The sequence below is a fragment of the Phyllostomus hastatus genome, unplaced genomic scaffold (genome assembly GCF_019186645.2).
Source record: "Phyllostomus hastatus isolate PE091 unplaced genomic scaffold, TTU_PhHast_1.1 phas_contig_148, whole genome shotgun sequence".
NCBI classification, from domain to species: Eukaryota; Metazoa; Chordata; class Mammalia; order Chiroptera; family Phyllostomidae; genus Phyllostomus; species Phyllostomus hastatus.
The window spans coordinates 4,775,991-4,803,989 of record NW_025333607.1 but is presented as its reverse complement, the minus strand read 5'-3'; the positions used below and the strand labels follow the sequence as shown (position 1 = coordinate 4,803,989).

The following is a 27,999-nucleotide window of genomic DNA, read 5'->3' as shown; positions in this document are numbered from 1 at the left end:
AGGAGGCCACAGCGCTCGCTCCCCACCGTGCCCTCCCTCACCCAGTGAGGTCACAGGGACAGGAGGAGCGGCTGATTAGCCATGGTGCACAAGGCACCACGCCAGGCACCAAGGAGGAACCCAAATGACACCCCCCGCCCTCCCGTCCTGCACGGCTGGGAAGAGATGAGCCTCTCCTGACCCTGAATGTCTCCCCGACATCGTGCTATCTCTTCGCTCCCTACACGAAGAACCAAGAACCGTATTCACCAGCTCTCTCCATTGCTTCCCCTCCCACTGCCTCTGAAACCGCCCTCCTGCCCCGAGGTCTGGCTTCTACTCCTCATCGCGCTGCTGAAGACATTCTTGTTGATGTCTCTAAAAACAGTTAAACACGTGAAACAATTGTCTCTTTTCTCAGCAGCACTCGACACAGTTGCCCACACTTGTAAACAATATTTTTATTTTTGGATTACAGCCGACATACAATAACACATTAGTTTCAGGTGCACGATGCAGCGATCAGACATGTGCAGTGACCTTACGAAGTGACCCTCTGATGAGGCTAGCTGCTCACTCCCTGAAAGCTCGCCTCCTCTCTCCGGACACAGGCTCCCCTGGCCTCGCCTTGCTGCACTCACTCCTGCGAGGCTCGTGCACCTGGCCGCTCCGCCCTCTCCTCTCTCTCTCTGCTCACTTCCCCCCAGGAGCTGCCTCTCAGTGCTCGGCGGTAAATACTGTCAAACTCATATCTCTAGTTATGAATCCGAGCTCAGATTTACTGCTGTTTTCGGCTCCCCGCTCCTACATCCAACTGCCTGCTCAATGCTGACGCCCCAAAGGGAAGCCCAAACTAACCCGCCTGAAGCTGGGTGCTGGGTTCCCAGCCCTGACCCCCAGCCATCCTCTCCCACCCTCCCCGTCTCCATCAGTGGTGCCCCCGACACCTGCTGCCCACGCCAGACCCCGGCGTGTCCCACCTCCCAGCTCAACTCCTGAAACAGTCTCCCCCTCCCCCCGGGTTCCTGCTCTTTCTCTCACCTGCTCTCCCCCAGCAGCCAGGGGATATTTTTGGTAAAGTAAAACGGCACAGCATTTTACTGTGTTTTTGAACAATGTTAATGTTTTATGCCTCAACATACGTTAAATCAACAAGAATGGAGGAAAAAACTAGAATTATGTGTCCACAGATAAACTTAACCGTGTATCAAATTGAACACAAAACCAGAGACAAATCAAAAAATAAAAATAAAAAATTAATCCTATACAAATATCAAATCATCACATTATTCACTTGGAACTAATATAATGTTATATGTTGACGATATCTCAATACAAATTTTTTATAAAAAGAGTTAATCCAAGTAACTTAAGGATACAACAGTCTCACAGCATATTATTGGTATAATTTTAAAATAACAATGATAACAATAATAACTTAAAGCAATCTTGAACTTTACTAAAAGATTTTGTTTTGGTAGTGGTATGAAAGTAGTAATTCATGTGTATATTTTAGAATCTTAAAAATAATATCGTTAGAAAGCAGAGCTTTCACTGTGGGAAAAAGGAAACAGAAATGTGAGGTGGATGAAAGAGAAGAAGAATCTTCTGATTTAAATCAGATTAAAGGGTTTAAATAAACTGTCAGGGGATGAGCGGATGGATGGATATGTGGATAGATGCATGGATGTATGGATGGACAGACAGACGGACAGATGGATGCAAGGATGGGTGCATGGATGCATGGATGGATGGAGGCATGCACGCATGGATGGATGGATAGATGCATTGATGCATGGGAAGATGCATGGGTGGGTGGATGCATGCATGCATGCATGCATGCATGGATAGATGGATGCATGGATGGATATATATAAGCTCTCTCATATCTGTCTGCACACTGAAAGGACCAAAGCCACAGACAATCCCAAAGCAACAAACACAACCATCACTGCGCTGAATCCTGCCTTCCTGATGCCATTCTCCACCACGAGTATCATGCTCCTTCAGGAGACAACTGGATTTCCTAGGCCAGGCCGAGGCGGGGAAAGTGCAAGCCAAGCCTAGACTACCTTGTTGGGCCAGAAAGCAAGAAAGTTCCCAAATCCCTATGGGAATTTGGGAGGGGGACCTATGAAAGGACTCAGGGACTACCAGAAGGAGGTCTCACTTGCTGAATTTTGATCATTTGAGATGATGAATGATGACAGGAATTAGTTATAACCATCACATTTTAAAAAATGAAACTGTGATTCGGGTGGCAGACACACAATGCAATATATAGATCACGTATCACAGAAATGTACACTTGAAACCTATATGATCATATTAACCAATGTCATGCCAATAAACTTAACTAAAAATGGACCCATGAAACTATACTAACAAGCACAGCAAAACCACAGGGGCAGGGGGAGAGAAAAGCTTTTCTTTGTAGGAGAATGCGAATACATAGAAAACTGTCATTTTACAGCCACCCTTGCAATACGCACTTTAGGCGAGAATCATCCATTTGTGCTCCAACCACTGATTCAAAGTTTTGGGGGGGGGGTACAATAGTGTGTAGAGTCTCCCAGTTCTCCTCACAGCTGGTTCATTAAATACAAAGGGGAGACGGGTACCTTTACTATGGAGAAATCAGGGCGATGCCACCTTAACCAATGACGAAACTTAACGGCACCAACAACGGAGGGGATGACATTACGCACCTCTGATGTGGCACACAACAAGGACACGTTACTTCGGTAGGATTTATGCCAAACATGCATAATCACTCATCTAATTCCAAGGAAACAACCTAAAAAAATCAGAGTAAGGGACATTCTGAAAGCAACTTTCAATGCCACAAAAGAAAACAAAAGCTCAATAAACTTGTTCTACAACAAAGGACAACTAAGGGATGACAGCTAAAAGCAACGTATGGTCCCTGACTGAACCTTTGACCCAGAAAAACAAAGCAAAAACCCTGATCGGCAGAGCATGTCATCTGAGTGATGGGGACATAAATGTGGACGGGACTGGAACACACACCAGACAACAGCCCTCCCCCAGTGCTCATTCTTCGTGTGTGTGACAATTATGTGGGAGAACGTCCTTTTCCTTAGGAGATATCTGCCGAAGGGAAAGATATCTGCAACTTGTTCTGAAATGATGCAGCAAAATTTTTAAAAAGTGTAAATATATACAGTGATAAAGCAATGTGGAAAAACGTTAAGAACTGCTGAATCTAAGTGAAGGGCATATGGTATTCATTGTGCTATTTTTTGCAACTTTTTCGTAGACTAGAAATTTTTCGAAAACAACAATTGAGGGGATAAAAAAGTAATCTGCCGCTCCAAATTTGACAAACCAAAGAACCCAACGGTGTGTCTCGCTGTCCTGAGAATGTAGCCCAAACTCCTCATGGCCTGCCCATCTCTTCTTGGCCAACTCCGAGTCATTCACTCGTCACGTCTCAGATGACAAGTCATTTCCAAAGCCAGGAGGGGATCTCCCCTCTTTCCAACTCAGCACCTTGTACTTCCCGTAACAACAATGATCATCGTGCTGTTTGTGTCTGTTTATCCTCATCAGCTATCTTCATAAGGGGAGACACCAAGCTGTCTTTGGCCTGCTGTCTCCCAGATTTCCTGCAGGACACTGGGCACTGAGTCTGCTGTCGTGGACGTAAGTGCTGCCCAACGAGTACGTCCAGTCTTTCCCGGGCACACGGAGGACTGCACTCTCCTCTCCCTTTGGAGCTGGGTGTGACCCTGCAGCTCACCCTGAAAAAGAGATCTCAGTCGAGAGATATTCACCAGTTCATGGCAGTAGCTTAAGAGCTAGCCATGACCTTCATTCTCTCTCCTCCACCCTTGAACCTGGCAATGAGCAGCCAAGGTTCTGGGTGAGGAAGCTGGGGAGCAGAGTCCTGGCCCCCCCAAAACAGAGGTTCTATCATGCCTACCACGAGCACGAGCCCCTGCTCGCCATGCCCAACCCCCACTCACAGGCTGTGTTGGACATATGACTGAATAATAAGCTTGATGCAGCCAAAGGGATCCTGAGCTCAACTGTTACATCAGCACAAACTAGCACAGTTTAAAAGTCATCTGAAAACCTAAGTATCCTTCATAGAGGATGGTTCCGATAAGTTACCCTTTATTCATAAGAGAGACATAAAAGGTCCAAAAAGTTTCTGAACTAGAAAAACAAAGATACGCACACACGAATGACGGTACGTGTATAGGACAAAATACTCAGTTGGAAGTGAGGGCCAAAGAGCCAGACAGGAGAGATACCAGAACCCAAGCGACTCCTGGAACAAACACACCCAGAAACTTCTAAACGGGGTATAAAACTGATCAGACGACTCCAAAACCCCCTCACCCAAAATGAAGACGGAATGTGTTCAAAAGGAGAGGATCTCCATGAAGATTTCTGGAGGGGACCATTAGTTTTTGGTGAGTCCTGTGTCTCTCTGCTCTCCAACAGTCGAAGGAGAAAGGCTTCCGGGGGGCCCAAGACTTAACATGGCCCTGGCCGGTGCGGCTCAGTTGGCTAGGTGTCTTCCCACAGAGCCAAAGGTTGGCAGTTCGATTCCCAGTCAGGGCACATCCCAGATTGGGACATGAACAAGAGGCAACCAATCAACGTTTCTCTCCCTCTCTTTCTCTCTACCTTCCCTTCTCTCTAAAATAAATAAATAAAATCTTTAAAAACAACAATAACAACAACAACAACAACACGAGTCCCCTGCAGTTCGGGTGGGAGTGGGAAACACACTGAAAAGGCAGGAGGCTGCTTTGCCCGACCCCTTCCCGGAACAGCTAAAAGACGAGAGACCGCCGGCCAGCTGCTCTAATGCAGGGACCCGGGAGACGCTGCAACGCCGAGTGCGGCCTGCGTCCCCAGAGGGCACACAGTGCCCACGTGGGCTGGGCCTGAGCCTGTGAGAGTCCGCAGGAGTGTGCGTCAGATCACATCTGGGGCAGAGGCGACTGCAGCAGTGGAAAGCTGGAGTGGACATCACGTTGCAAGAACTGTGGAAGGACCAGGTGGGACAGAGACACCGCAGCCCTCGGCCAGGAAACTGCGGGTGGGACGGCATAGGCCAGGAGAGCTGGGTGTCTGATGGATGTGCCCAAGGACCTCAGCGGAGAGAGTCCGCTGGGAACACATGCCACACTTCAGGAGCCCAGAGCCGGCCTTCCACCGGGCCAGGCGGCACAGCACTTTCCTGCTCCTCATGGCCAGAGGCATCGAAACACAAGCCGGTGTGTGAGGGAGGACACGGTGACAAAAGTCTGTGCATCCTCAGACCCGCCCGCCTGCGGAGATGACGGAATGATGACACTTTGGTTATTTCAAGGAACTGGGTGTTGTGAAATCCGAATCAAGTTCGTGGTTTTTCTCAGAGCAACGGAGGGACTGGTGTCACCAGTGACCCGAAGTCACGGGCTTGCACACATCTCCATCCAGGGTAGGACACGGCTCCTCTCCAGGACACAGTGAAAAGGCTGGGTGACAAGGACGCTGCTTTGTCCTCAAAGCCAGGACCCCTGACATCAGACTTCCCGTGAGTATAAAATATCACGGGAGACCACCCGAGACCCTGCGTGGTGGCTGCCTCCCAAGCGAGGCACCGGGGACAGGGTGGGAGGTCCCTCGTGTCACTGAATGCTCTCTCCCACTTTCGATTTTCGTCTCTCTTGTGAAAGCACCCGTGCTACAGGTGCTGTGGCTCGGGGTGAGGGCTCCAACGCTCGGCCCTGGGTCCTGGTCAGGTCATGACCAGCCACAAGTCCTTCAGCACATTCACCGACCTCTCTGGGCCATGACCATCAGCGGCATGGGGGCCATGACCGGGCCCGTCTGGTTGCTGTGAGAACGCCGTGATCTAGTTCACGCAGGGCGCTAACAACCGTGTCTGGCGCACGTGCCAGTGAGAGCTGGCTACTGTGACTACCTATCCCAACAAATTATAATAAGTTACGGTGGGGGGATCCATTAGAAAAAAATCAGAATACCATTACAAACTAGTCCTCTTTTTCTTCCATAGGATGTAGGAAAAAGACTCAGTGTCAATTAAATGGAAATAAGGTTGGGCAATATTTAAAAGTAATCATCTGAGAGACCAAATTCTTAAAGTCAGATGATGATAATACCAGGTCGGAACCAACTTTCATACACAGAAATACCACCACGAGCATTACAGCGTGAGACATTCCAAACGGAGAGTGCCCAGGAGACATACATTAGTCATGAGCTTGCAATACTAGAGTAGAAAGAAAAAACATTTTTAAGCACTATTTTTGGAAGGCACGCTAGAGGCGGCATTCCAGGACCAGACCGGTGCTGCATCCTTTGCCACACAAGCAGCACCTGCCCTCAGACGTCCACGTGTCCAAGTGGCAGGAGATCAAGGACACACAGGCAGAACTTTGCAGAAGGGCAGCCACACTCACTCAAGATGGACTGTATTACCCTGTAAAGACTGGAGACGACTGCCCGAGAGTGCCTGGGGGTGGAGGACACCCCCTCGAAAGTGCTCACACAGGGAAGGCAGAGCTCTCCCTGAGCCACGCCCTGGGCACGCACCTCTGGACAGCCGTCTGCTGGACACGGCTGCAGCCCGGCGCAGAAGGCCGGGTCTGCCCCTCTGGGAGGCCCGGGGCCAGGGAGCCTTGCATGCAAGCATCCCGGAGCTACAGCCCCTTCACCATAGTCCCCACTCTGTTTCTGCAGGGGAGGGCAGCAGGAAGGTGAGGCTGGAGGAAGTTCGGACATTCTGGTGAATTACAGAGAAAGTTCACAGGATCCTGCATCTCGGTGTGAGAACAAATGAGGCCCCCAGAGGGGGAAGGGCCAGCAGACAAGATCAGAGAAGGAAGGTGTACAGCACATGACTCTACCGAAGAACAAGCCTTCCTTGCAACCTGGGAGGGAGGGCACGAGGCCCAGCAGTTCAACAAAGTAACGATGACCACGTGGACAGGCCAGGCCAGCTAGGCAAGGCTGTGCAGCTAGAACCCGGCGTACAGGCCTCCAGCTGAGGGGTCAAATGGTGGCTGAAGTCCAGTCCCCAAATCCTGAGCCAGGAAAGAGTACCTTTTGGGGAAGGCCAGAAGGAAGGATGGCCAAAGGAAAACAAAACCCCAGGAAATCTAGTTAGGGACCCGAATGGGGAGTGGCTACTATAGAGTCACACCTGATCAGGGAATGACTCTGTAACAGAAGAGTCCCGCTTGAGGTAACAGTACCAGGTGGTATACATAAAGCGCTAACTAGATGTCTAGTGCCACGCCAGCATGTGACAGGTATTCCCGCTTTGTTATGATCACAGCAGTTGGACAGGAAGTGGCTGCTAGCAAAGACAGTCTCTCAGGCTAAGCCATAAAGGAAAGTTGGGAGCAGCAAGTCTGGTGAAAAGAAAAGAAAGGGAAACATACAGGAACAGCCATAAAGCAACAGACGGGCTTCCTGTGTGAATATCATGCAGAATGTTGTCCTTCGTGGGGCCTCAGAGAATGTGAAGGTTTTGCCCCATTTTTTTTCGTGACTCAACTTGTCCTCTACTCGGGGTGACCACGCTGCCATCGGGATAATCAGATTCCGTGTGATGTGACTCCAGTGTTTGCGGGGGTTCAAGTGTGCTCCTGTGTACCAGGTCGGGCAGCGCAGTGGAAAAGCAAAGACTTGGACACCACAGGACCTGGGCTCCAATTCTGAATTTACCTCCTACTTTCTGGACGGAAGTGAGCAAGAGCTCTCTCCGGTCTCAGCTGCTAAACCTGTTCAATGAAACCCATTATCCCCACTTTACAGGGGATACAACGGAAGAAGGGATGTGACTTACACAAGGTCACACGGTCGATAAGCACTCGCCTGATGTCGTCAGAGCTCACTCAGGGTCAGAGTCACGGCCGGGCTGGTCCTGTTCTAAAGCTCGATGGGAACCTACCTGTTAGTCATCCCGGGTGAGGGAGTGCGAGAACCTGCATAATAAATGAAAGCTGAACTGTCTCTGATGACAAATGCATCTTTCAGTCTGTCCAAGAGGAAATGAAGTCAATAATATGTCCAAGTAAAATTCTTTCCAAATTATCCAAATTGGCTTAATGTGTTGGGGTGATGTATTTTTGAGCATTTCTCAGAAATATATAGTTTGCAAATGCTAATAAATAACTTTTTACAATATCAACTAAAACTAAGTGAACTCTAGGGCTTACGGAGAGTTAATAATACAACTTCAATGTACACAGTCAAAGTACCCACTACATTAAAAAGTGGACTTTTCCTACAGAGGAACTGTCTTGATTGAGCATGTTTGAGCTAAAACTGTGCCAAAGCACAAGAGTTCCGGGCTCCCTAAAATAACAGAACTCCGAGTAAGCCCATTGTGAGTGAGCACCCGGGTATCTTTTTTGGACCAAGTTCTTATAAATTGAGCAAACTAAAAGAGATATGAAATTCACAGGCAGCACTGAAGTGCCGAAGAATATAATAACTCCCCTTTTTTATTACAAAAATTTTACTACAAGATCATAAGCATGTAATTCTGTAACATAAAAATATCACACTCAAGCCCACCATATGACATTTTAGGTGAAATGTTCAAATTAGAACTATAAATTATGACACCCATATAATTACCCTACCAACCATACTCAAGCAGGCATTATTTCTGTCAGACCCTGTATTTAAGTATCAAGACCTGGTGAACAAAGACCTGGCTGGGTAGCTCAGTTGGTTAAAGCATTGTCCTGATACACCAAAGCTGTAGGTTTGACCCCCAATCAGGGCACATACAAGAAGCAGCCAATGAATGCATAAGTAAATGGAACAACAGATGGATGTTTCTCTCTCTCTCTCTCTCTCTCTGTGTCTCTCTGTTTCTCTTTCTCTTTTCCTCTCTCTCTGTAAAATCAAAAGAATTTTTAAAAATTTATAAAAAAGGGCCCTAGCTGGTGTAGCTCAGTGGATTGAGCGTGGGCTGCGAACCAGGCATTGCAGGTTTGATTCCCAGTCAGGGCACATGCCTGGGTTGCAGGCCACAGCCCCCAGCAACCGCACATTGATGTTTCTCTCTCTCTCTCTCTCTCTCTCTCTCTCTCTCTCTCTCTCTCCTCCCCTTCCCTCTCTAAAAATAAATAAATAAAAATCTTAAAAAAGGAATTATTTGTTTTTTTTATTATAAAACAGAGCTAGAGAACAGAGCTTCAGTTGGAGGAGGAGAGTCTTTTATTCCGAAGATCACTTTCAGAGACCAGACAACCAAACCAAGAAAAAGATAACGTGCATTTAAAAAAATAAGATAGACTATTTATTTAAAAGCAGCATAACAATAAATGCATTCACTTAAAATTACCCTATAATAGTTAAAAGCATACCGGCATAAAGTTATAAAAATTTGGTATAACTGTTTTGATCCAAAAAATCCAACATAGGATTAAAATTATTTAAGGTATCAGTTTTCTACTTTCTAAATGCTTGAGATTTCACCCAAATTTTAAAACTATCATTAAAGAGAAATTTAACTAAGGACAATTTTCTATTTAATAAGGTAGAAATCAAGCTACTCATAAAGGGTAATCAGGTAGAATTTAAGGGTTCTGATCATGCACATACATCAAATCTTAACAGTAGCTATGCAGAAATGAGCCCATATGTGTAGAAAAGTCAGTGGAAATATAACTATTAGCGTGGGGCTGGTGGAGGAGGGAGACCGGAAACGAAGCACATACTGCTGTTCTTACCAGGAAATGCTAGAAACACAGTGAAGTGGACAGTGTAATGCTGGTGGGAACAGAAAGAGACGCAGGTTGATTTTATTCCCACCAGTTTATTACATAGGAGATCGGCATTAAGCAAATGAAGGGCGCTCTGCCAGGCTCAAGAAAAACCAAGATAATAAACAAAGTCAAAATGTATGTCCTCAAAAAGCCCATGATCCCGGAGTAGAGGTAAATACATATTCCGACAACTATCGGAATTCAAAACATTCAGTAGCACTACCAGCAAATACAGAATACTATAAGGGCAAGAGAGAAGAGAAATTCATTCAGGCTGACTGGAATTAGGGACCCTAGACAGAGACAGCCACTCCATAGGGCTTTAATGAGTGGACTTTGGCAAGTGAATGATGGTAAAGAAAAAGGGAAAAAAAAGGCCAGGTCATATTGAGCCATCACGGTGCACCAGGAACTGTGAGAAGTGCTTTAATCCATTCGGTCCTCGTATTAGCTCCGTCACGGAGGTACCACTAACCCTGCTTTACATACAAGCCAGCAGGCTGAAGCTCGCTCAAGCTCACGCAACTAGTAGGTAGGAGCACGAAGCTGGAATCCAACCTCATGCTCCTCGGTCCCTGCTCACTCAGCTGTGCTGCCCTTCTCGGCAGGGAGAAAACACTCGGACCCATGGGCCCAGGAGAAACTATGGACAAGGGCAAGAAGGAGAAACCTAAATTTACCTAAGGACCACCCTGGACCAGCCTCCATATTAAATGCCTTTTATGTGAGATTTTATGTATTTTTCCTGTGAAACAGCCATTCTCAGATCTATTTTAAGGATGAAAAAACTAAGGTTTAGATAGGCCAATTATCAGGTCAAACAGCTAAAAGTAGAAAAACAGAAATTTAAACCAGATCTGAGTCCAATCCCAGGTCAAGTGGCACAGAAAGATGCTTTATGTGCAGTATCCCAGTTAAGCCCCCAAATAACACCACGTCTGGTAGTGTTTTCTCATTTTACAGATAAGAAACTGAACAATCAGACAAGGTTCGTCACGTCCTCAAGGTCACAGAATCGGCAGGAGGGGGACCCAACATTCAACCAAGAAGCTTGACTTCAGAGCCAGAATTCCAAACCTCTGGATAAACTTTCAGAAACACAGGAGCCAAGTCACAGAGAACCTCGGACCGAGAACTCGGAACCCCTCAGCCATGCAAACTCATCAAAGATTTCTGCTGTGGAGCTTATGGTCAAATTATATTTTCAGCATAAAATCGTTCAACAGACATATCAAAATTAGATTCTCGGCACATAAAGTTTAACAGGACATGGAGCACCTTACCTGAACAGCTCTTCAAAGAAGGTTAACCACTGTTTCAATTAGGGGATTTAATTTACCTTAGAAGGTCATCTATGTCGTTATTCGGCAGGCACTCAGTTACGGTGACCTTACTAAACTGTCGAGCCCCAACTAGGTGCTGCAACACTCTGTCCAGCATAAACTCCATTAGACGGACCCATCATTACATCTTTCTACAGATTGACATAGGGGTGTGAAAATGGCAAGTTGAGTAACTGATCATTGAACCTGCCTTCTCAGAGCAAAACAGGGAGGAGAGTGCGGGGAAAATCAACGATTGAAATAGGTTTTAACACTTCATTTTGCCTTTTGGCTATCATGTACAAACGACATCTCACGCCAAACCTTACCCTAAGCTAACCAGCCCAGAGGCCCAAGACCGTCCACCTGCAAAGCAGGCTCAACACTCCTGAGCGACAAGCAGAGTCTGACTCATCCTAAAAGCCGGCATCAATTCTTAACGAGTCCCAGACCCCACAAGCCTTTTCTAATTCTTTTCCTGCCAGTAAGTCCCAGGCCCCTCTATCCCTTCACTTTCTCTCTCCCAAATTCCTGGGGACCTTCCCCATCCCACCTCCTAAGAATAAATGCCAACCCTTTCCATCAGGGCGCAGCCTCGCAGGCTTGGGTGGCTTTCTCCCCGTCTTCCCTCCGTCCAGTCTACCGCAGCTCGGAGCTCTCCACTCACCAGGTGCAGGGCCAGGGGCAGCAGCAGCAGGAACAGCCACAGGTAGAGGTGGAAGCTGTTGGTGAACTTGCTGTGCTCTGGGTCGTGGTACCAGCCCCCGGTGAGCGCGGCCCACACGCCCTGCCGGAGCAGCTGCAGCACCTGGGACACCATGCCGGCTGGCCCCCGGGGTCCGCACTCCGCGCCGCCTGCTGCGGCCCAGGACCCCGGCGCGCGCAGCTCTAACACCCTGGCCACCGGACTGCGCCCCCACCGCCGCCGCCGTCCCCTCCACCTCCCTCCGCCCCACTACTGAAGCGCAGGCCGCCTTTCTGCCGGGACCCGCACACCGCGGCGCCGCAACCGGCTGCTGCCGCCAGGGAGGTGAGCGCCATGTCCGAGGGAGGAAGGATCTTCCCATGGTGCCCCGCGGCGGCTACTCCGAGGATGCGCCAGAGGCCCCGCCCAGCGCCCTCCCAGTCCGCTGCCCCTCCCCCCGCCCCCCCGCACAGCCCTAGCTGCGGGTAAGGTTTCGTGAGACCCTCTGGCCTCTCCCCGCCCCCCCTTCTATTAGGGGTCATGAAAAGCTTAAAAATCAAAGATGATCTCATGCATAAGACGTAGAGTAGAGTACGCTCCTTTGCCTTTTCCTTTTTCGCTGCCTGCACCAAAATGTTTATGTAACTCAGATCCTGTCACAGGTCACTCAACGTAATTTCTTCCGCTGAGCATTGCTTGCGCAGCGTCATCCTCCCGGACGTACCACTCACCCCAGACACTGCCCAGCTCAGTTCTACCTGCACCTTTGGCATCCGCCTTTTTCCTCCCTGACCTTCTCCTCCCTCTTGTGCAGCTTGGCAGGTAAAGAAGATACCCACTTTCCTGGAACAATTTCAGGGAGCTCGGTTAAGCTATTTGCCTTTTTGTGTATCTCCTAGAACTTAATCTCAGGCATCAGCTGGCTGTTCGGAACATTAGTCTGTCTTTCCGTGCTGTTTAGGGAGGAAGACCCACTAGAAGGTATCATTGAACTAATAATCTTTAAGCTTTTCTGGTATTTATCATTTATAGTATATATATTTCAGATTGTCTTTCTGAAAGCAGGTTTTGGAAAGAAAGGGATAAGAAGGAATTCGTCTTCTCTAGGATGAGGAAGGGAAGCCCTCATTATTAGTCATTGATAAAGTAAATGGTTTCAGACTCTTGAATGGAGCAGGTTTTGGAAAAGGAGGAGGTTAGAGGAAATTTGTCCCTTTGGGGCAAGCAGAGAAAGCTGTGTGACATAAGGCCTGTGGGGAAGGACGAGGATTAGAAGGCTCTGAGATCCCAAACATGTCTTTCCTGCATCATGCCTACCTCATCTGTCCCAGATACCTCTCTTCTCCAATATGCACATCTGTGTGTGCCCTGGCTGTGCACTGGTCTGCAGCACCATTTGCCCGTAGCTGCCTCAGTCAGTCCCGATACAGGCATGCCAGCCTTCCTGTGCTCAAAGGAAAAGCGTGTGTGTGGAGGGTTCATTCTGAGGAGCTTGGACATGAAAGTCCACTCAGACCGCAAAGTCTCACACCAGTGTGTATTCTTTCAGACTTCACCACTCTTTGCTCTGCAGTCATCTGCAAGAATGACTAACCATCGTGGCCAGTGTGGCTTGCTTGACTGGAGTGTCATCCATAAACCGAAAAGTTGCAGGTTCTATTCCTGATCAGGGCACATGCCAGGTTGTGGATTTGGTCCCTGATCCAGGCAAATGTGAGAGGCCACCAGTCAATGTTTCTCTCTCTCTTTCTCCCTCCTTTCCTTTCTCTCTAAAACCTATGAGCATGTCTTTAGGTGAGGATAAAAACAGATAAGAATGATTAACTAAGCTCTGGCTGGCATAGCTCAGTGGTTTGAGCGTGGGCTGCAAAACAAAGTGTCGCAGGTTTGATTCCCAGTCAGGGTACATGCCTGGGTTGCAGGCCATGACCCCCAGCAACCGCACATTGATGCTTCTCTCTCTCTCCCTCCCTCCCTTCCCTCTCTAAAAAATAAATAAACTATTTTTTTAAAAAAGGTGAGAATGATTAACCAAAATGTAATAATGCTGCTTCCTGTGTTGGAAGAGTAATTTTCTCAAAGACACAGAGGGTGATTGCTTTTATATGGCACCAATGCTTGAAACTTACCAGGTGCTCTATAAATGTTTAATGAATGAATGAATGAATGAATGATAGAATCAACTCCAGCAGAAAGGCCCACACGACAGAATCACAGCCCTGTGCAGGGGTCGAGGAGGAATGGCCATGCAACGGGTCCGCTCCTGCACTGGTCCGTCCCTATTCATCGGCTCCTGATTCACCCAGCGTTCACTGAGCACCTTCTGTGCGCCAGGCATTTTTCTGAAGACTGAGGAAGCAAATGTAAATAAAGTACAGTCCCTGCTGTGAAGGCATTCATAGATTACAATAAACAACAACAACCAAAAACGTGCGCTGTGATAGGACCGTCAGAGGAGTTCACCGAGAAGATGTGTCAGCAAGCGGACCCGAGAGCGGGATGCTGGCAAGAGGAAAGTCCTTCCCAACACCCGCGTGCACCCCTCAGCCTCATGCTGGGAACGGCGTAGGTTCAGCACACCATTCCTGCACTAAGGAACACTTCCAGGGTGCAGCTTTGAGAGAGTGGTGCGTCATTGAGACCATCTGGACTGATACATGACTAAACCCCTTCAAGGCCTCTATATAAACCCTTAAAATCCTAGCGTGTGGATGCAGAGATCTACTTGTCTTGAGGTGCCTCTTTTCTGAATTTCAGATTTATATCTACTTGGGGGCCCCTCAGCTCCAGGCCCTCAGCGTGTTCAAACATGTTATCATTGGCTCCTCTCCTGTTGCATGTCCCCTATTGGACCTTCTGTACTTTGGATCTCCGTCGATAAAACTGCAGTCCACCCATCCAATCATTTAGTACCCTTTCTGAGATTCCTCCTCTCTCACTACCATATCCCATCGATCATGAAGTCCTATCAGTTTGATCTCCAAATGATTATTTTTTAAAGATTGTATTTATTTATTTTAGAGAGAGGGCAAGGGAGGGAGAAAGAGAGGAAGAGATATATCAACATGCGGTTGCCTCTCCTGCGCCCCCTACTGGGAACCTGGCCTGCAGCCCAGCCATGTGCCCTGCCTAGGAGGAAAAAGGGTGACCTTTTGGTTCACAGGCTTGGGCTCAATCCACTATACCACACCAGCCAGGGCTCCAAATGATTGTTAACTACATGTGCTTTGCCCTGTCCGTACTACCACTGCTTCAGGTCACGTCCTCGGGATTTCTCACCTGGACTATCACAGTGGCTTCCTGATGGGTGTAGTATCTCCAACATAAGCCCTATATTGAGTGAGATCCATCCAGGAAAAAAGAGTAACTCTGGCTTTTAAACGGAGATAATTTAATATGGGCAATGGGGAAGCTGAGAACGTAAACAAAAAATGGCGATCCACCAGAGATTAGCAAAGGAGAAGCAGGCCTCCTCGGACTAGCGGGGCAGTGAGAGGAGGCAGTGTCGTGGGAACTGAGAAGCCCAGGATGGGCAGCGGGCGACAGCACCAGGTGGGGACAGGCTGGAGGGTCGGAGGTGGCAGCTGCCAGGGAGATTCCACAGAAAGGTGATGGTCGGGGAGCACATGCAAACACCCTGGCTTGTTCTCTCCCGCCTTCCATCTCCTACCGGTCCCTTCCACTGGCCAAACCTACCCGGAAGCCCTGGTGCAAGGAAGTCTGGGAAATGTAGTCGCCCGTGATGCATAGCACAGCAGGTGAAAGGGAAGCCAACGTGATTTATAGAATGCGTAAATCTGACCTGGTTACCGCTTCTTAAAATTCTTTCCATCACACTCTGGAAAGACAAACAAAAAAGAGTTGAGAGACCCCCCAGCCCTTGCCTTCATTTAGTCCCTTCAATCCTGGCCCTGGAAACCCAAACTGCTCATACAGGGCTGAGCAAAGTAGGTTTAAAGTTGCTCTTGTGGAAAACAATATATGAGTTAACAAATAATAATGCAAGAATAAACCCCATGTTTGGTGTACTCACAACTGTAAACCTACTTTTGTCCCACCCCGCATTTCTCTGCCCACCTCATGATGCTTCGTGCCTGCCTGCCTGCCTTTCTCAGCAAGTCAACACACACACACGCACGCACACACACACACAGTGCTGGGATTTTGCTGGGGGATTATGATTGAATCTGCTAGTAAACGTTGAGTGAAATGACACCTTTTCAATGCTGCGCCTCTCCACTGACGAAGATGTATCCCTCCACGTGCTGAGATCTCTCAATAACATTTCATGGTTTTGTTTGCTGAATTCTTTCATATTACTTACTGACAGTATCTGCCATGATCCAGCTGGCTAGGGGTGAGGGAAGTAACGTAAAATGGAAATGCCGTGGAACCGGAAGTCATCGGGATTGATGTGTTAAAATAACATGGGAAGTGGAGCGGCACCGCGTCACGGCCAGATGCACACCCAGGCTCCGCTGAGTAGGACCTGCTGGCTAAGTGCAGTGTGCTCGTCCAGCAGCCCTCGTGCAGGCCGGGCGGTTGGAGAGCAGACAGTGACTCAGCTGCGTCTGAGACACTGCAACACAGACGGGGATTGGGTGGGGTAAAGCTGGCTTTGCAGAGCAGAAAATCCCAGGTGTGCTTGGCTTCCCAAGGCCTCTTTTACTACTTCCTCCTGTCAACTACAGCTCTCAATGGACACAGGCCTCTCTGAGATGGTTCCAACCGAGGATGAAGACGTGGCCACGCCCGAGAGCAGACCCTAGAGAACAAGTAGAAGTTGTCTAGCGCCCTGCACAGGAATGGCTGGTGAATAGGTCCATGCCAGCCTTCACCTTGGTGGCAGGGGGCGGAGTTCCCACTGAGAAGAGTGAAGAGGTAATTTTGCCGCTCAGAATCCATGTTGCACAAGGAGAACCCTCGTCTGCCAATCCGACTGTGGTCCACGGGCCCCAGTCATCAGGTAGCTGGGCTGCAGGCCCATTCTCGCTCACTAGCTGCTCCGGACGAAATACTCTTTGGACTCCCAGGGGGCTCTACGTGGGGGCAAATGGAAGAAGTGGCACCCACTAGAGAACTGAAATAGTGATCGATAATATGTCTCACAGAGGTAATGCTGGCTACTAGTGCTCAGTAATATAGAGAACCTCACTGAAAAACATGACTGAAAAAAAATCAAAATTTAACAATTATTAAAATAATTGAAAGTTCAGAAAAGAAGCATGCTGAGAAAATGGGCCCCACTAAAATGGAAGTCCTGATGGACACAAAAGAGGGACCTTTGAAGAGGACTTTCAAATTACAGTCACTGTTCTTCGTGAGCTTCCAGGGAAGATTGCATTGGTGAAAAACAATAACAGGTCGCTATTAAAGAGGAGCAACTGGAAAGAAGAAGAGAATTTGGACTGTTAACAGAGCTTGTGATTATCAACAAACACTTTCAGAAAACAGAGAAGGAAGCATATTTGCCGGCTTGTTCTACAAGGCAAGCATTTCCCCCATGATAAGAAAACCACTGGCCATTCATTACTCTTCTACAACAAAAGCACAACTCCTCAATAAAATGTTGGCAATCTGAATCCAATAACATACAAAAAAAAAGAGTATATATCATGATCAACTAAGTTTTACCCCAGGAATTCAAGGTTGGTTTAACATCCAAAAACCATTGACCACTTTTGCTGTGTATAATGCACTCCTGTGTAAAAGGCACACTCACATGTTTGGCCCAAACTGGCAGGAAAAAAATCTTTCACTGTAATTTCTAACTCAATCTTTTATTTATTTATATTTAGAAACAAAAGTAATGATCATACTCCAGGGTATTACTCTGCATACAGATATTGTTATTGCTTTCTAGAGTTACACCTTTAATGCATAAGCATAAATAAAAATAAAACACGTTTATGTAGATATGGAATTAGTCCTACCTGTGGCTATTGCACATCCTTATTTCTCCCTCAAAAACTTGGGCAAACAGTGCACATTATACACGGCAGAATACGGTAAGTATCTGCTCCATTGCTGCAGGGTGCCACAGCTAGCTGCTAAGTCCTGTACCCCTGTTCTCAGAGCTGCCAGAAAATACACGTCATCCAAGTGAGTGAACGTGCCAAAGAAGAGACAGTCATGAGGCCCAAGGAACAAGCTACTGGAAAAAGAAAGAGAAAATAAAAAAGATCGCCCTGCAAAGGAGCTCACAAAACAGCAGGCCTAGAGAATGATCCATCCAGAGAAAGAACCAAAATGGGTTTTGAATGTTGTATCTTTAATGATTTTAGGTCTGTTCGAATATTTCATTTCTTTTGACATTTGAATACATTTTATTTTTAAGAATATATCCACCTCATCTAATTTTTTAATTTATTGGCGTAAAAGTGCCTATACCATCCTCTTGTGATATTTATTTTTTTTTAAGATTTTATTTATTTTTAGAGAGGGAAGGGAGGGAGAAAGAGAGAGAGAGAAACGTCAATGTGCGGTTTCTGGGGGTCATGGCCTGCAACCCAGGCATGTGCCCTGACTGGGAATCGAACCTGCGACACTTTGGTTCACAGCCCACATTCAATCCACTGAGCTACACCAGCCAGGGCCTCTTGTGATTTTTAAAAAATATCTGTAAGGTAAGTAGTGATGTTCCCCTTTTCATTCCTAAACTCTGTCCTTTGGGCCTTCTCACTCCTTCAGGGCCACTCCTCAGAGCTGTATCAATTCTACTGATACATAAAGAACAATTTTTTTGATTTGGTTGATCTTTTCTCTATCAAATGTTTGTTTTCTATGTTGTTAATTTCTGTTCTTGTCTTTGTTTCCCACTCTTCTATTTAAGCTTAACTCATTCTTTACCTGACATCTGGAGACAGATGCCGGGCTCATTGGTGTCTTGCTCCCCCACCCCCGCCCCGTCCCCATATACACTTGTGTGCAGTTATACTATAAATTTTCCTTAAGCATTAGCTGCATTCTACAAATTTGGATATATTTTTTTTATTATTGTTCCATTCAAAATATTTTCTAATTTCCATTAGGATTCCTTTCACCTGTGGGTTATTTAGAAATATATTGCTTTTAAATGTGTATAGATACATAAGAGTATTTTACAATAATCTTTGATATCTCATTGAATTCCAGAGAACATACTCTGAATGATTTCAAATCATTTCTTGAGACTTGACTTATGACAGAGAGTATGGTCAGTTTTGTAAATGTTTGTATGGGTTTAAAAAGAACTTTTACCTGCACCTTTATGATGTGGTGTTCTAAAAATGTCCAGTGGTTAAATCTGATCATTTGCACAAATGATTTATACCCTTACTGATTTTTTGCCTGATTTTCTATTAGTTACTGAAAGGGATACATTGTTTTCTTTTTAGGTTCTGTCCAATGCAAACACACCCTTTTACAAGGTGTTTACAGAATAAATCATGTTCTTTACCACAAATCAAACCTCAATAAACTTCAGATAACTGAAATCATTCAGAGTGTGTTTCCTGGAATTAAATGAGAATCAAAGGATGTCAGAAAATTATCATACATGAAAGATCTATATAACATATCTATGAAAACATACACATTATATTACATATTACATACATATCATGTTATTAGGTATATCCAATTAAAGATTGTTATATCTTGCTAAAGAAATTAATCTTTCATAATCATGCAAAGTCCCTGCAGTAATTTTTACCTTAAATTCAGATTTGTCTGATAATTTAATCACACCAGCTCTCTTTTGGTTAGTTTTTGTATGGTATACATTTTTGCATCATTTTACTTTCAACATTTTTGTACCCTTAAGTTCTAGGTTTATTTCTTGTAAGCAGCATATAGTTAGATTTTCACATTTGCTTAATCTGATCATCTTTGCTTTTCAATTGAGATACTGAGTCTGCTTACAGTTAATGTAATTATATTTGGATTGAATCGCATTATCTTACAAATAATTTACAATTAGTCCTACTTCTTCTATCCTCTTTCTTAGATATTTGGGATGGATAATGTTTATCATTTGAACTTGCCCTATATTAGCTTGAAAGTCACAAACCCTTAAACTTTTCTTTTAAAGGGTCGGAAATATAAATGGACGCATTTCTAACGGAGGTGGAAGTATACAGCAGACAGGACAATGTCAGGACGTAGAGGGCGCATGAAGGAAAGCAGCAGAAAAGAGTGCAGGCACGGGGTGGGTATTACTCCGCCGTGCAGGAGGTGGAGGTGGAGCAAAAATTCTTTATAATGATGCAGGAATTTCACAGGTTAGCACAGAGGTGGGGCCATCTTCAGCCAGCACGCGCAAAGACGTATGGAAAGGAGAACAAGACAGTTCAGGAGAAGCTCCTAACACGTAGGAAACTACCCCTTTACCCCAAGGTAACCCGAGATCGTCCAAATATGCCTATCTGTGCGGGCAACATAAATAACATGCTTGCATTCCTTTAACCTCTTAATCTAACTCAAACAATCAAATCTGAAGGTGGAAACGCTGATTATTATTATTATTATTATTATTATTATTATTATTATTATTATTATTATTATTTATTAGGAGAAAGAGGGAAAGAAAAAGCAGAGTGGTCCTTCCTCAGCTGCAACACTAGGTGGCGCCAGAACCCTGCTCCAAACTCGGTAAAACGCCTGCCTCGCTCCTGTTACAAAGCAGGAACAGACTTTAAAAGGCAGCTGAATTCAATACTCCAGAAAGCTCGACTCTCAAGGATGGTTCCGCTTTTCTCTGATTACATTGTTCCGGTCTAATGAAGGTCAGCCTGCAGTGTGTGTGTGTGTGTGTTATGGACGACTGTTATTAGTTATTTTTTAAAAAATTTTGTCTAAACCTTCTATACAAATTATAATGTTCCTAGAGAACAGATTAGAAATAATGAAACCCAAGCTATAGTCTAAGTTAAAATTCAAGAAATGTCCAGAAATAAAAGAGGACATCACCTAAATATTAAAAGAGTACATCATGGCCCCACCCCCAAAATTAAAGAAGCAAAAATTTACCCCAAGATAGAACCTAGCAATCACAGAGCAAGGGCCTTGGTCAACTCGCTGTCGCACAAAAACAACGCAGGTAAAACCATCACTTCAGAGTCCTGGACTGAGCTGTAAATCCTAACTGTGGCAGGACGTGCTGTGGTTACAACACAGCAGTTAAAGAGAATGAGGCCACTCTCTGTGTGCAGCTGTGACATGATCCCCCGGATACACTAAGGCATAGACAAACATGTGTCCGTGTGGATGGATCTGTGGAGAGATGCAAATGAAATTCTCAGGCCAGGAAATGGATGGCTGGGGGTGGAGGGAGTCTGAGCGAGAAATTTAACTTTTCAAGCTATCCTTTGTATGCATAAGTTAAAATATACAAAGTTTAGTTTATTTTTAAAATATGTGTGCCGAAGATAATTAGAACACACACCCAGAGGATTTTCTAGATTTCTTCAGGGTGGATTCTAAACCTGGAAAATATTAAAAGATGGTGGCAACTCACTGAGAGAACAAGAAAGTTGCTGAAAGAACATTAATTTCATTTACGAAGTAGATTTAGGATCCATCTAAGCAGGGAAAATACGATTTCCAGGAATGAAGTTAATATTAAGGACAGTTATTATCCAGCGTAAGTGTCAACTGGGACTCAGAATCTGCCTGTTGAATAATGCTGTAATTCATCAATGTTTTTCAAACTGTTTAATTTAAAATGTGTGAAAGTCTGGCTCAGTTTTTTTTTAAGGGTATTCTTACTGTTATTTTAGAAAACCAGTTTGCCAGGATCATTATCAGATAAGAAAACACCCTTATGAAAGAGATCCTTACTGGAAGTTTCCGCTCACTGAACCTTCAACCTGATCACGTGACTTGAAGGAAGATGAGGAAGACTTCGAGTGATCCTGTGACCGTGACACAGCAGCCACCACGAAAAGGACTTTACATCGACAGGGCACATGTCAGCTCTCAAAGTGCTTCACGCTCCTCGGCTCCTGGGGACAATAAGACATCCCCAGCAGGTGACAGGGACACCCCTAACACTCGGAGGGTCACATCACGACCCAAACACCATGGCCTTGGGCCCTGGAACTTCCTCCCAAGATTAAACTAACGTGGAGGCGAGAGAAACGGAGGAACAGGTGGCGGAGCAGCCGAAACCGGTGTGTTCCGGTCTCGCCACAAAAGAAGGAAAGGTCAGCCGGCTTCATGGAACAGTCCCGAAGAAATCTCGACAGAGATTTTAAAAGACTGAGAGAGAGAGGTCATTTCATGACAGAAACCTGAGCGGCCCAGATGGGTGCTGAACCAGCTCTACATGTGCAGCAGAAACTGGAAAACAAAATGCTTGTAATTATTTGGTGTTTTTCTTCTGAGAATTTCAAAAGAGCTATTTACCTTTAGTATCTCCTCGTCACACTCCTCAGGGAGCATGTTAAGATTCTCCTGGTTTTATGGGTAGATGACAAAATCAGAGAGTTGAAACAAGAGGGCAGGGTTACAGAAAAGGTCTGTGGGTAAGTTTGACCTTGGTCAGGAGTCGCGGTCTAGTTCAGCAGGTCACACGGCCAGGCAGAGCTGATACGCAGGAAACCACCCATTTCATGGAGCGAAGGTAACACAGCATTCTAGAGTAAATGAAATCAAACGTGACCAAGAATTGGACATTCTGGCCAAGAACATGAATGGACTGTATATTTTCTAATGTAACTAGCAAGGTTCTGGCACATAATAAAAAGTAAACACAGCTAGCTTATTCACTATAATCTCAGGGGTTTGACTTGTACTATTTTTCAAATGGTCTTTGTCCTGTGTCCTCTGCTTAATATTTCCAGCCAGTGACGAAGAATTAGTCACTATATTTGAAAAGAGTCCAGGAAGTTATAAATAAAATAGAGCTAATTTTGATAAGACAAAATGTATAAACATGGCAACTCGAAGCGGAAGGGCATCCTTCCTATCTCAGGTCCAAGGTCACGAGCCCTGCAGCTCTGCTTCAGGAGGCATGTCTTCAAGGGTTCCGAGACCTTGGCTTTCTGAAAGTGCTCAGAGTTTTACATTGTTGTACTGTTCCGTGAAGCAGCTCATTGTCCATGAATGTGAGCAGCCCTGGCTGTTATCTGTAACTTTCAGCATGGACAGGCAAGACCCCAGTGCTGTCCACTGATTCAAGTTACAGAAATCCTAAAAATCACGATTGCTCTGTCGATCGCTGAAAGCCGGCTGAGACGTGGAGAATAGCAGGAACCCAACACGGGGTCTGAGTTCAAGGCCTCCGCACGTACACTACAGGCTGCTGGAAGTGCTAATTAATGTTGCTGCATCATTATCGTTATTATTCTTCATTGAACCCCCATCTTGAAACTCAAGAGCAGGAAGCCGGAGAAGCAGATTGAGAGGAAAAGGCTAGTTTGCAACCTGAGCGCATTCAAAAAGTGCTCCTACTTTCACCCACGCCACCTTCCTGGAAGCAGTAAACCGGGCTTTTCTGAGAAGGCGGCAGTCAACCTAGATGGTGATTCCTTTGTATTTGTTCACTTACTCTTTCTTCAGATGACTGCTTGTCCAGTTCCTTTATCTCCCCCCAATGTTTGTTCAGACCCCACCTTCTCGGTGAGGCCACCCTGTCCACCCTGGCGACACCCCGCCTTCACCCACGTGCCCAATCCATCCTGTCTTGCTCTCACTGTTGTGTTTGTACAGCGGTTACCAAAATCTAACATACTGTGTAATTCACTGTCTTTACCATCTACTGCTGCTGACACAGAAGTGCCATGATGAGAGAGAGCTTTGCTTTGTTCACCTTGACATCTCAAGGACTAGATCACTGCTTGCCACTCCCCAAAACTGATGCTGGACAATGAACCTCTTCTCTCTGTGTGTTCGGTCCTATCTGTAGTACAAAGTGCCTGTTGCTATTATTACTTGGTTTTATTATAGCATGGTTTACAATGCATAAACAATAATACAGAATAAAGGTTATAATTCATCACACGCGTGTATAATTTGGTTCACTCAAAAAGCATTATTTTTTGAGATGGGATAGGCCCCAAAGCCTTAGAAATTACCACACCAACCTTTAGTTCTGACCACCCTGAAAAATGTTTAATTTTGGTTGACAGATGAAATGATATTTGACAAAGAAAAATATACCAAATCAAAGCCCCCCCCAAAAGGATAAATATGCTTTCTGTTAAAATTTCCTTCCTAATAGGACCTCTGTGAATGGGAACTACTACTAAAATAATATGAGCTAATATTTATTAGCACTCATTAAGTACCGTGCTTTAAATACTAGCTCAATAAATCCTTAAAACACCACCGTGGGGCATGTGCTACCGTGCTACCACTCTGCAGAGCAGGCGACAGATGCACGAGACTCAGAACTGTGTAAAATTGTGGCAAAGCCAGAAGGGCAGTGCCATAGCGCCATGGTCCCTTCCAGTTGGTGAAGGGTCACACCAAACCGCACCACATCATAAAACATCACACACACACACACACACACACACATGCACTCCAAGAGGAGCAATAACAGTTGCCATTTCCCAAGTTCCAGGATGTCTGCCGATCGAAAGGCGTGCGGTCTGAAGTCCGGCGCAGAACCTGCCGGGAGCAGAGGCGCAGTCCCGTCGGACTGCTGATCACATTCCTAGGGTCCTGCATTCTCCATGGAGAAGTGTGGGGGTCCGAGAAGAACAGCTAAAAATTCCGGCAAACGGCTTTGATCTGCCGATGTTTTCCATTTTTTAAAGAATTCACACCCAGTTCCTGAGAGAATGTTTTCCCTCATCCCTCCGTCCCGCCTCTCCAGGGTTTCTCGTCTCCTCTCAGGCCCGGACACGCCGGCTCATTTTTCAGGTCCTCTCCAGTCGCGCTTCCTTTCTCGGCTCTTCCAGGGAAATGCTTTCCCGCAGCTGAGTCACCTCAGTGGCCCGGGAACCCCATAATCTGTGTTCCTTCCTCTTCATCTTCAAGTGGCCCTGTCCTGACTCCCTAGTTATCCGTCCCCACCCGCCCTGGGAGCCCACACCAGCTTCCCTCTCATCTGCCAACTAGCTCCCAGTGCGGGCTGCCAGCCACCCCGGGACTTGAGCACAGAACGGCCTGTGTCCAGGGACTGGGACAGCTGGACACGGTGCGTACAACGTCCCTTCTCACTGATCCCACGACCTCTCAGCTGCTCCGTACAGTCTACGAAACATGCCCTGTCCCCCATGGCCATCTCCTGATATCTGTTAGTCTCGAGTCTGTAAACTCGGGGTGTCGAGAGCAGCTCTGGATTGATTTCACCATCCCCACTTCCTGCTGTGAACTGCGGCCCCCTCCACACACCAGAACCTGGAGGCCCTTCTCTGCACCGATTCCCAGGGTAACTTGCCCCCTCCTTCTTTTCTGGGGTCAGGGCTACCCCGGTGGGAGGATTAGCCCACCCAGGAAACGGATGATCTTTTCTGCTATTGGGGACTAAGTTCCCTCGGACAGGAAACTGGAAGTCAAAAGCAGGCGGAAGAGAGTTGGTAATGCCCTCTCGTTGATCTTCCTCAGGCCTAAGGGGAAGCCCATGAGAAAATGCCCAATTTTCTAGTTAAACGTGAGGGTTGATTCCATTTCATAGACTAGTTGCCTTTACTAACATCTTGCTGTCACGTCTCAGCTCTGTCCGAACTGGTCGGCTGTACGGCAGGCTACTGGGTAAAGGGTCTGGTGCCCCACTGAGCAGAAGCCTCAGCAGAGCAGACTTTTCTCTTTTTAACCCGACCTCTGACCTGCAGTGATTCTGAACATGACTCGAGTGGCAATGTTTCTCGTTTTCGTAGCTCTCCTCTGCCCCGCTGTACAGAAGACAGATGCATTCTCATATGCTTCCGTTCTCAGGTCGTCACAAAAAACTGTGCGGGTTGAAATATAGAGAACGTCCAGCCTCGTACAGATGGATGGCTGGAAAAGGCAAAAGTATTTTTTACCTTTTAATTTGGAGATAACTGCAGGTATATATGTGACTATAAAAAACTATCGTACAATACACAACCAGAAAACCAACATTGACGGAATCCAGGGAACTGTTGGGGTTCACTGTTTCACAGGCTTCATTTGTGTGTGTGTGTGTCCCATGTGCACACCTGTGTGACCAGCACCCCAGCCAAGACACAGAACAGTTCCATCACACAGGTCCCTGGTGCTGCCCTTTTGCAACTGTAGCCACCTTCCAACCCCTCTTTCCACCTCCCTGAGTCCTGGACACCACTAATCTTTTCCAAAGGAGAACTGTTTTTAATAGCATTTGTAGGTAATAGTGGGTATCCTTTGATAAGGTTCCAAAACTCAGCAAGTGGTGGTCTTTTTCTTCCTTTTTTAAAAGTATTTATTTATTTATTTATTTAGAGAGGGGAAGGAAAGGAGAAAGAGAGGGAAACATCAATGTGTGGTTGCCTCTCATGCACCCCTACTGGAGACCTGACCCACAACTCAGATATGTGTCCTAACTGGGAATCGAACCTGTGACCCTCTGGTTCACAGGCCAGTGCTCAATCCACTGAGCCACACCGACCAGGGCAGCAAGTGGTGGTCTGTTAAAGACTAGTTGCGATGTAGGATCTGAAACCATTATCAGTGAATTGGATTAGTCACCTCGAATGGTTCTTTTCCATTGTGATTTTGTGACACAAAAAGATATTTATCTTTGGAAAATATTGGTTCAACCGAGCTGACAGATCTTCCAAATGTTGGCCATTGCACAGTATCAAGAAATCCCATTGTTAATATCACTACCACCCCGATCAGAAAAAGTCCCGAAGTGTTTGGGAAGTTCTCGAGCTCATAAGAGCAGCTACAAGTTTCCTGAATCCTAAGTCTTGCTTTGAAGCTCAAATTTTATCACTGGTAACAAACCATCATCTGTGGTTTGGCCATGAAGTAATAGCCTCACTCTGTTCACTTTCAAGAAAACGTCTTCCAAATCTCCAAATCTGAGCAAGTATAATTTGTCTCTCAGTCACTGTTTCAGGTAAAAACGGTGGCCCACGAAAAAAGGGACCAGGCTGGCGCCCAGCTGGAAACACCGCTCGAGCGCTTTGCACAGGGCAGCCATCGCGCTGGGGAAGGCGTGCGTGCCGTTGCTCTGCACGTTTCCTCTTTCGTCACATGGCACGTAAAGGCCTGTACTCTGGTCAAGATTCAGTAAATTAGCAATTTGTACTGCTTTGTCGAGGACGTCTCAGAGTGAACCCGGCCTGTTTTCTGTTGCTGCATTCCGTGACCCTGAGCGTTAACTGTTGTGCAACTTGGTACCGCTGCCTGGGTTTGCTGTACTGGCCAACCACGGCTTTTGCACTCAGTGCGAATGCCAACACAGTGAAAAAGACAAGTGACGTTTTAGTGTGATCATGAAAATAATTTTTTAAAAATGTATTGGGGTGACATCGGTGAATAAAACCATATAGGTTTCAAGTGTACATTTCTATGGCCCACGATCTGTGTATTGCTCTGTGTGCCCGCCACCCAGAGTCAAATAATCTTTTGTCACCATGCATTAGGTCACCTCCACCCCCTTCTTTCCAGTAACCACCACACTACTGTCTGTGTCCAGGAGTTTCAGTTTTATATCCCACATATGAGTGAAATTACATGGTTCTTAGCTTTTTCTGACTGACTTATTTCTCTTGGCATAATATTCTCCAGTTCCATCCATGTTGTTGCAAATGGTCATATTTTGTCTTTTCTTATGGTTGAGTAGTATTCTATTGGTCTTTTTTTCAGGGGACACAAAAATACTGGAATTATCTTCTGGAGGGTGGGCCCCTTGTAGTACAGGCTTCCCCTGCTAGGTGAACATTCTAGAAACCCATCTGTATCAGTGGACCAGCTGGTGTTGTTGTGAGAGGCTGTGTTTGACTTCAGTGGATTTTTTTGAAGGCTCTTTCAACGTGTTTGCCCATTTCAGGATGGGTGACTCATGAGCGCACCTGCCCACACCGCACTGAGTGTTCAGGGGGTTCTCACCAAAAACAGCAGGACCCCTGTGCCCCACCCTCCCTTATTCACCTGATCTCGCCAGGAGCAACTTTCATTTTGTTTCCCCCGGATGAAAAAAGTCCTCAAAGGGAAGCATTTTGCCAATGTGGAAGAGGTGAAACGAAAAACGACAGAAGCCCTAAAAGGCAACAAAATCGATGAGTTTCAAAACTGTTTTGAGCAGTGGAAAAAACATATCTCCATCGGTGTATTGCATCAAATGGAGAGTACTTTGAAG

General features: G+C 46.2%; 1 protein-coding gene across 1 annotated transcript in view; it reads right to left on the bottom strand.

Annotated features, from left to right (window-relative positions):
- PCNX2 (pecanex 2) overlaps positions 1-11,975 on the bottom strand; it is a 205,288-nt gene extending 193,313 nt beyond the window's left edge. The window contains exon 1 of the mRNA XM_045817984.1: positions 11,742-11,975. Within this exon, the coding sequence (XP_045673940.1) occupies positions 11,742-11,894 (153 nt within the window). The 5' untranslated portion in view covers positions 11,895-11,975. The remainder of the gene's footprint in view (positions 1-11,741) is intronic.
- Positions 11,976-27,999: the final 16,024 nt, after the last annotated feature.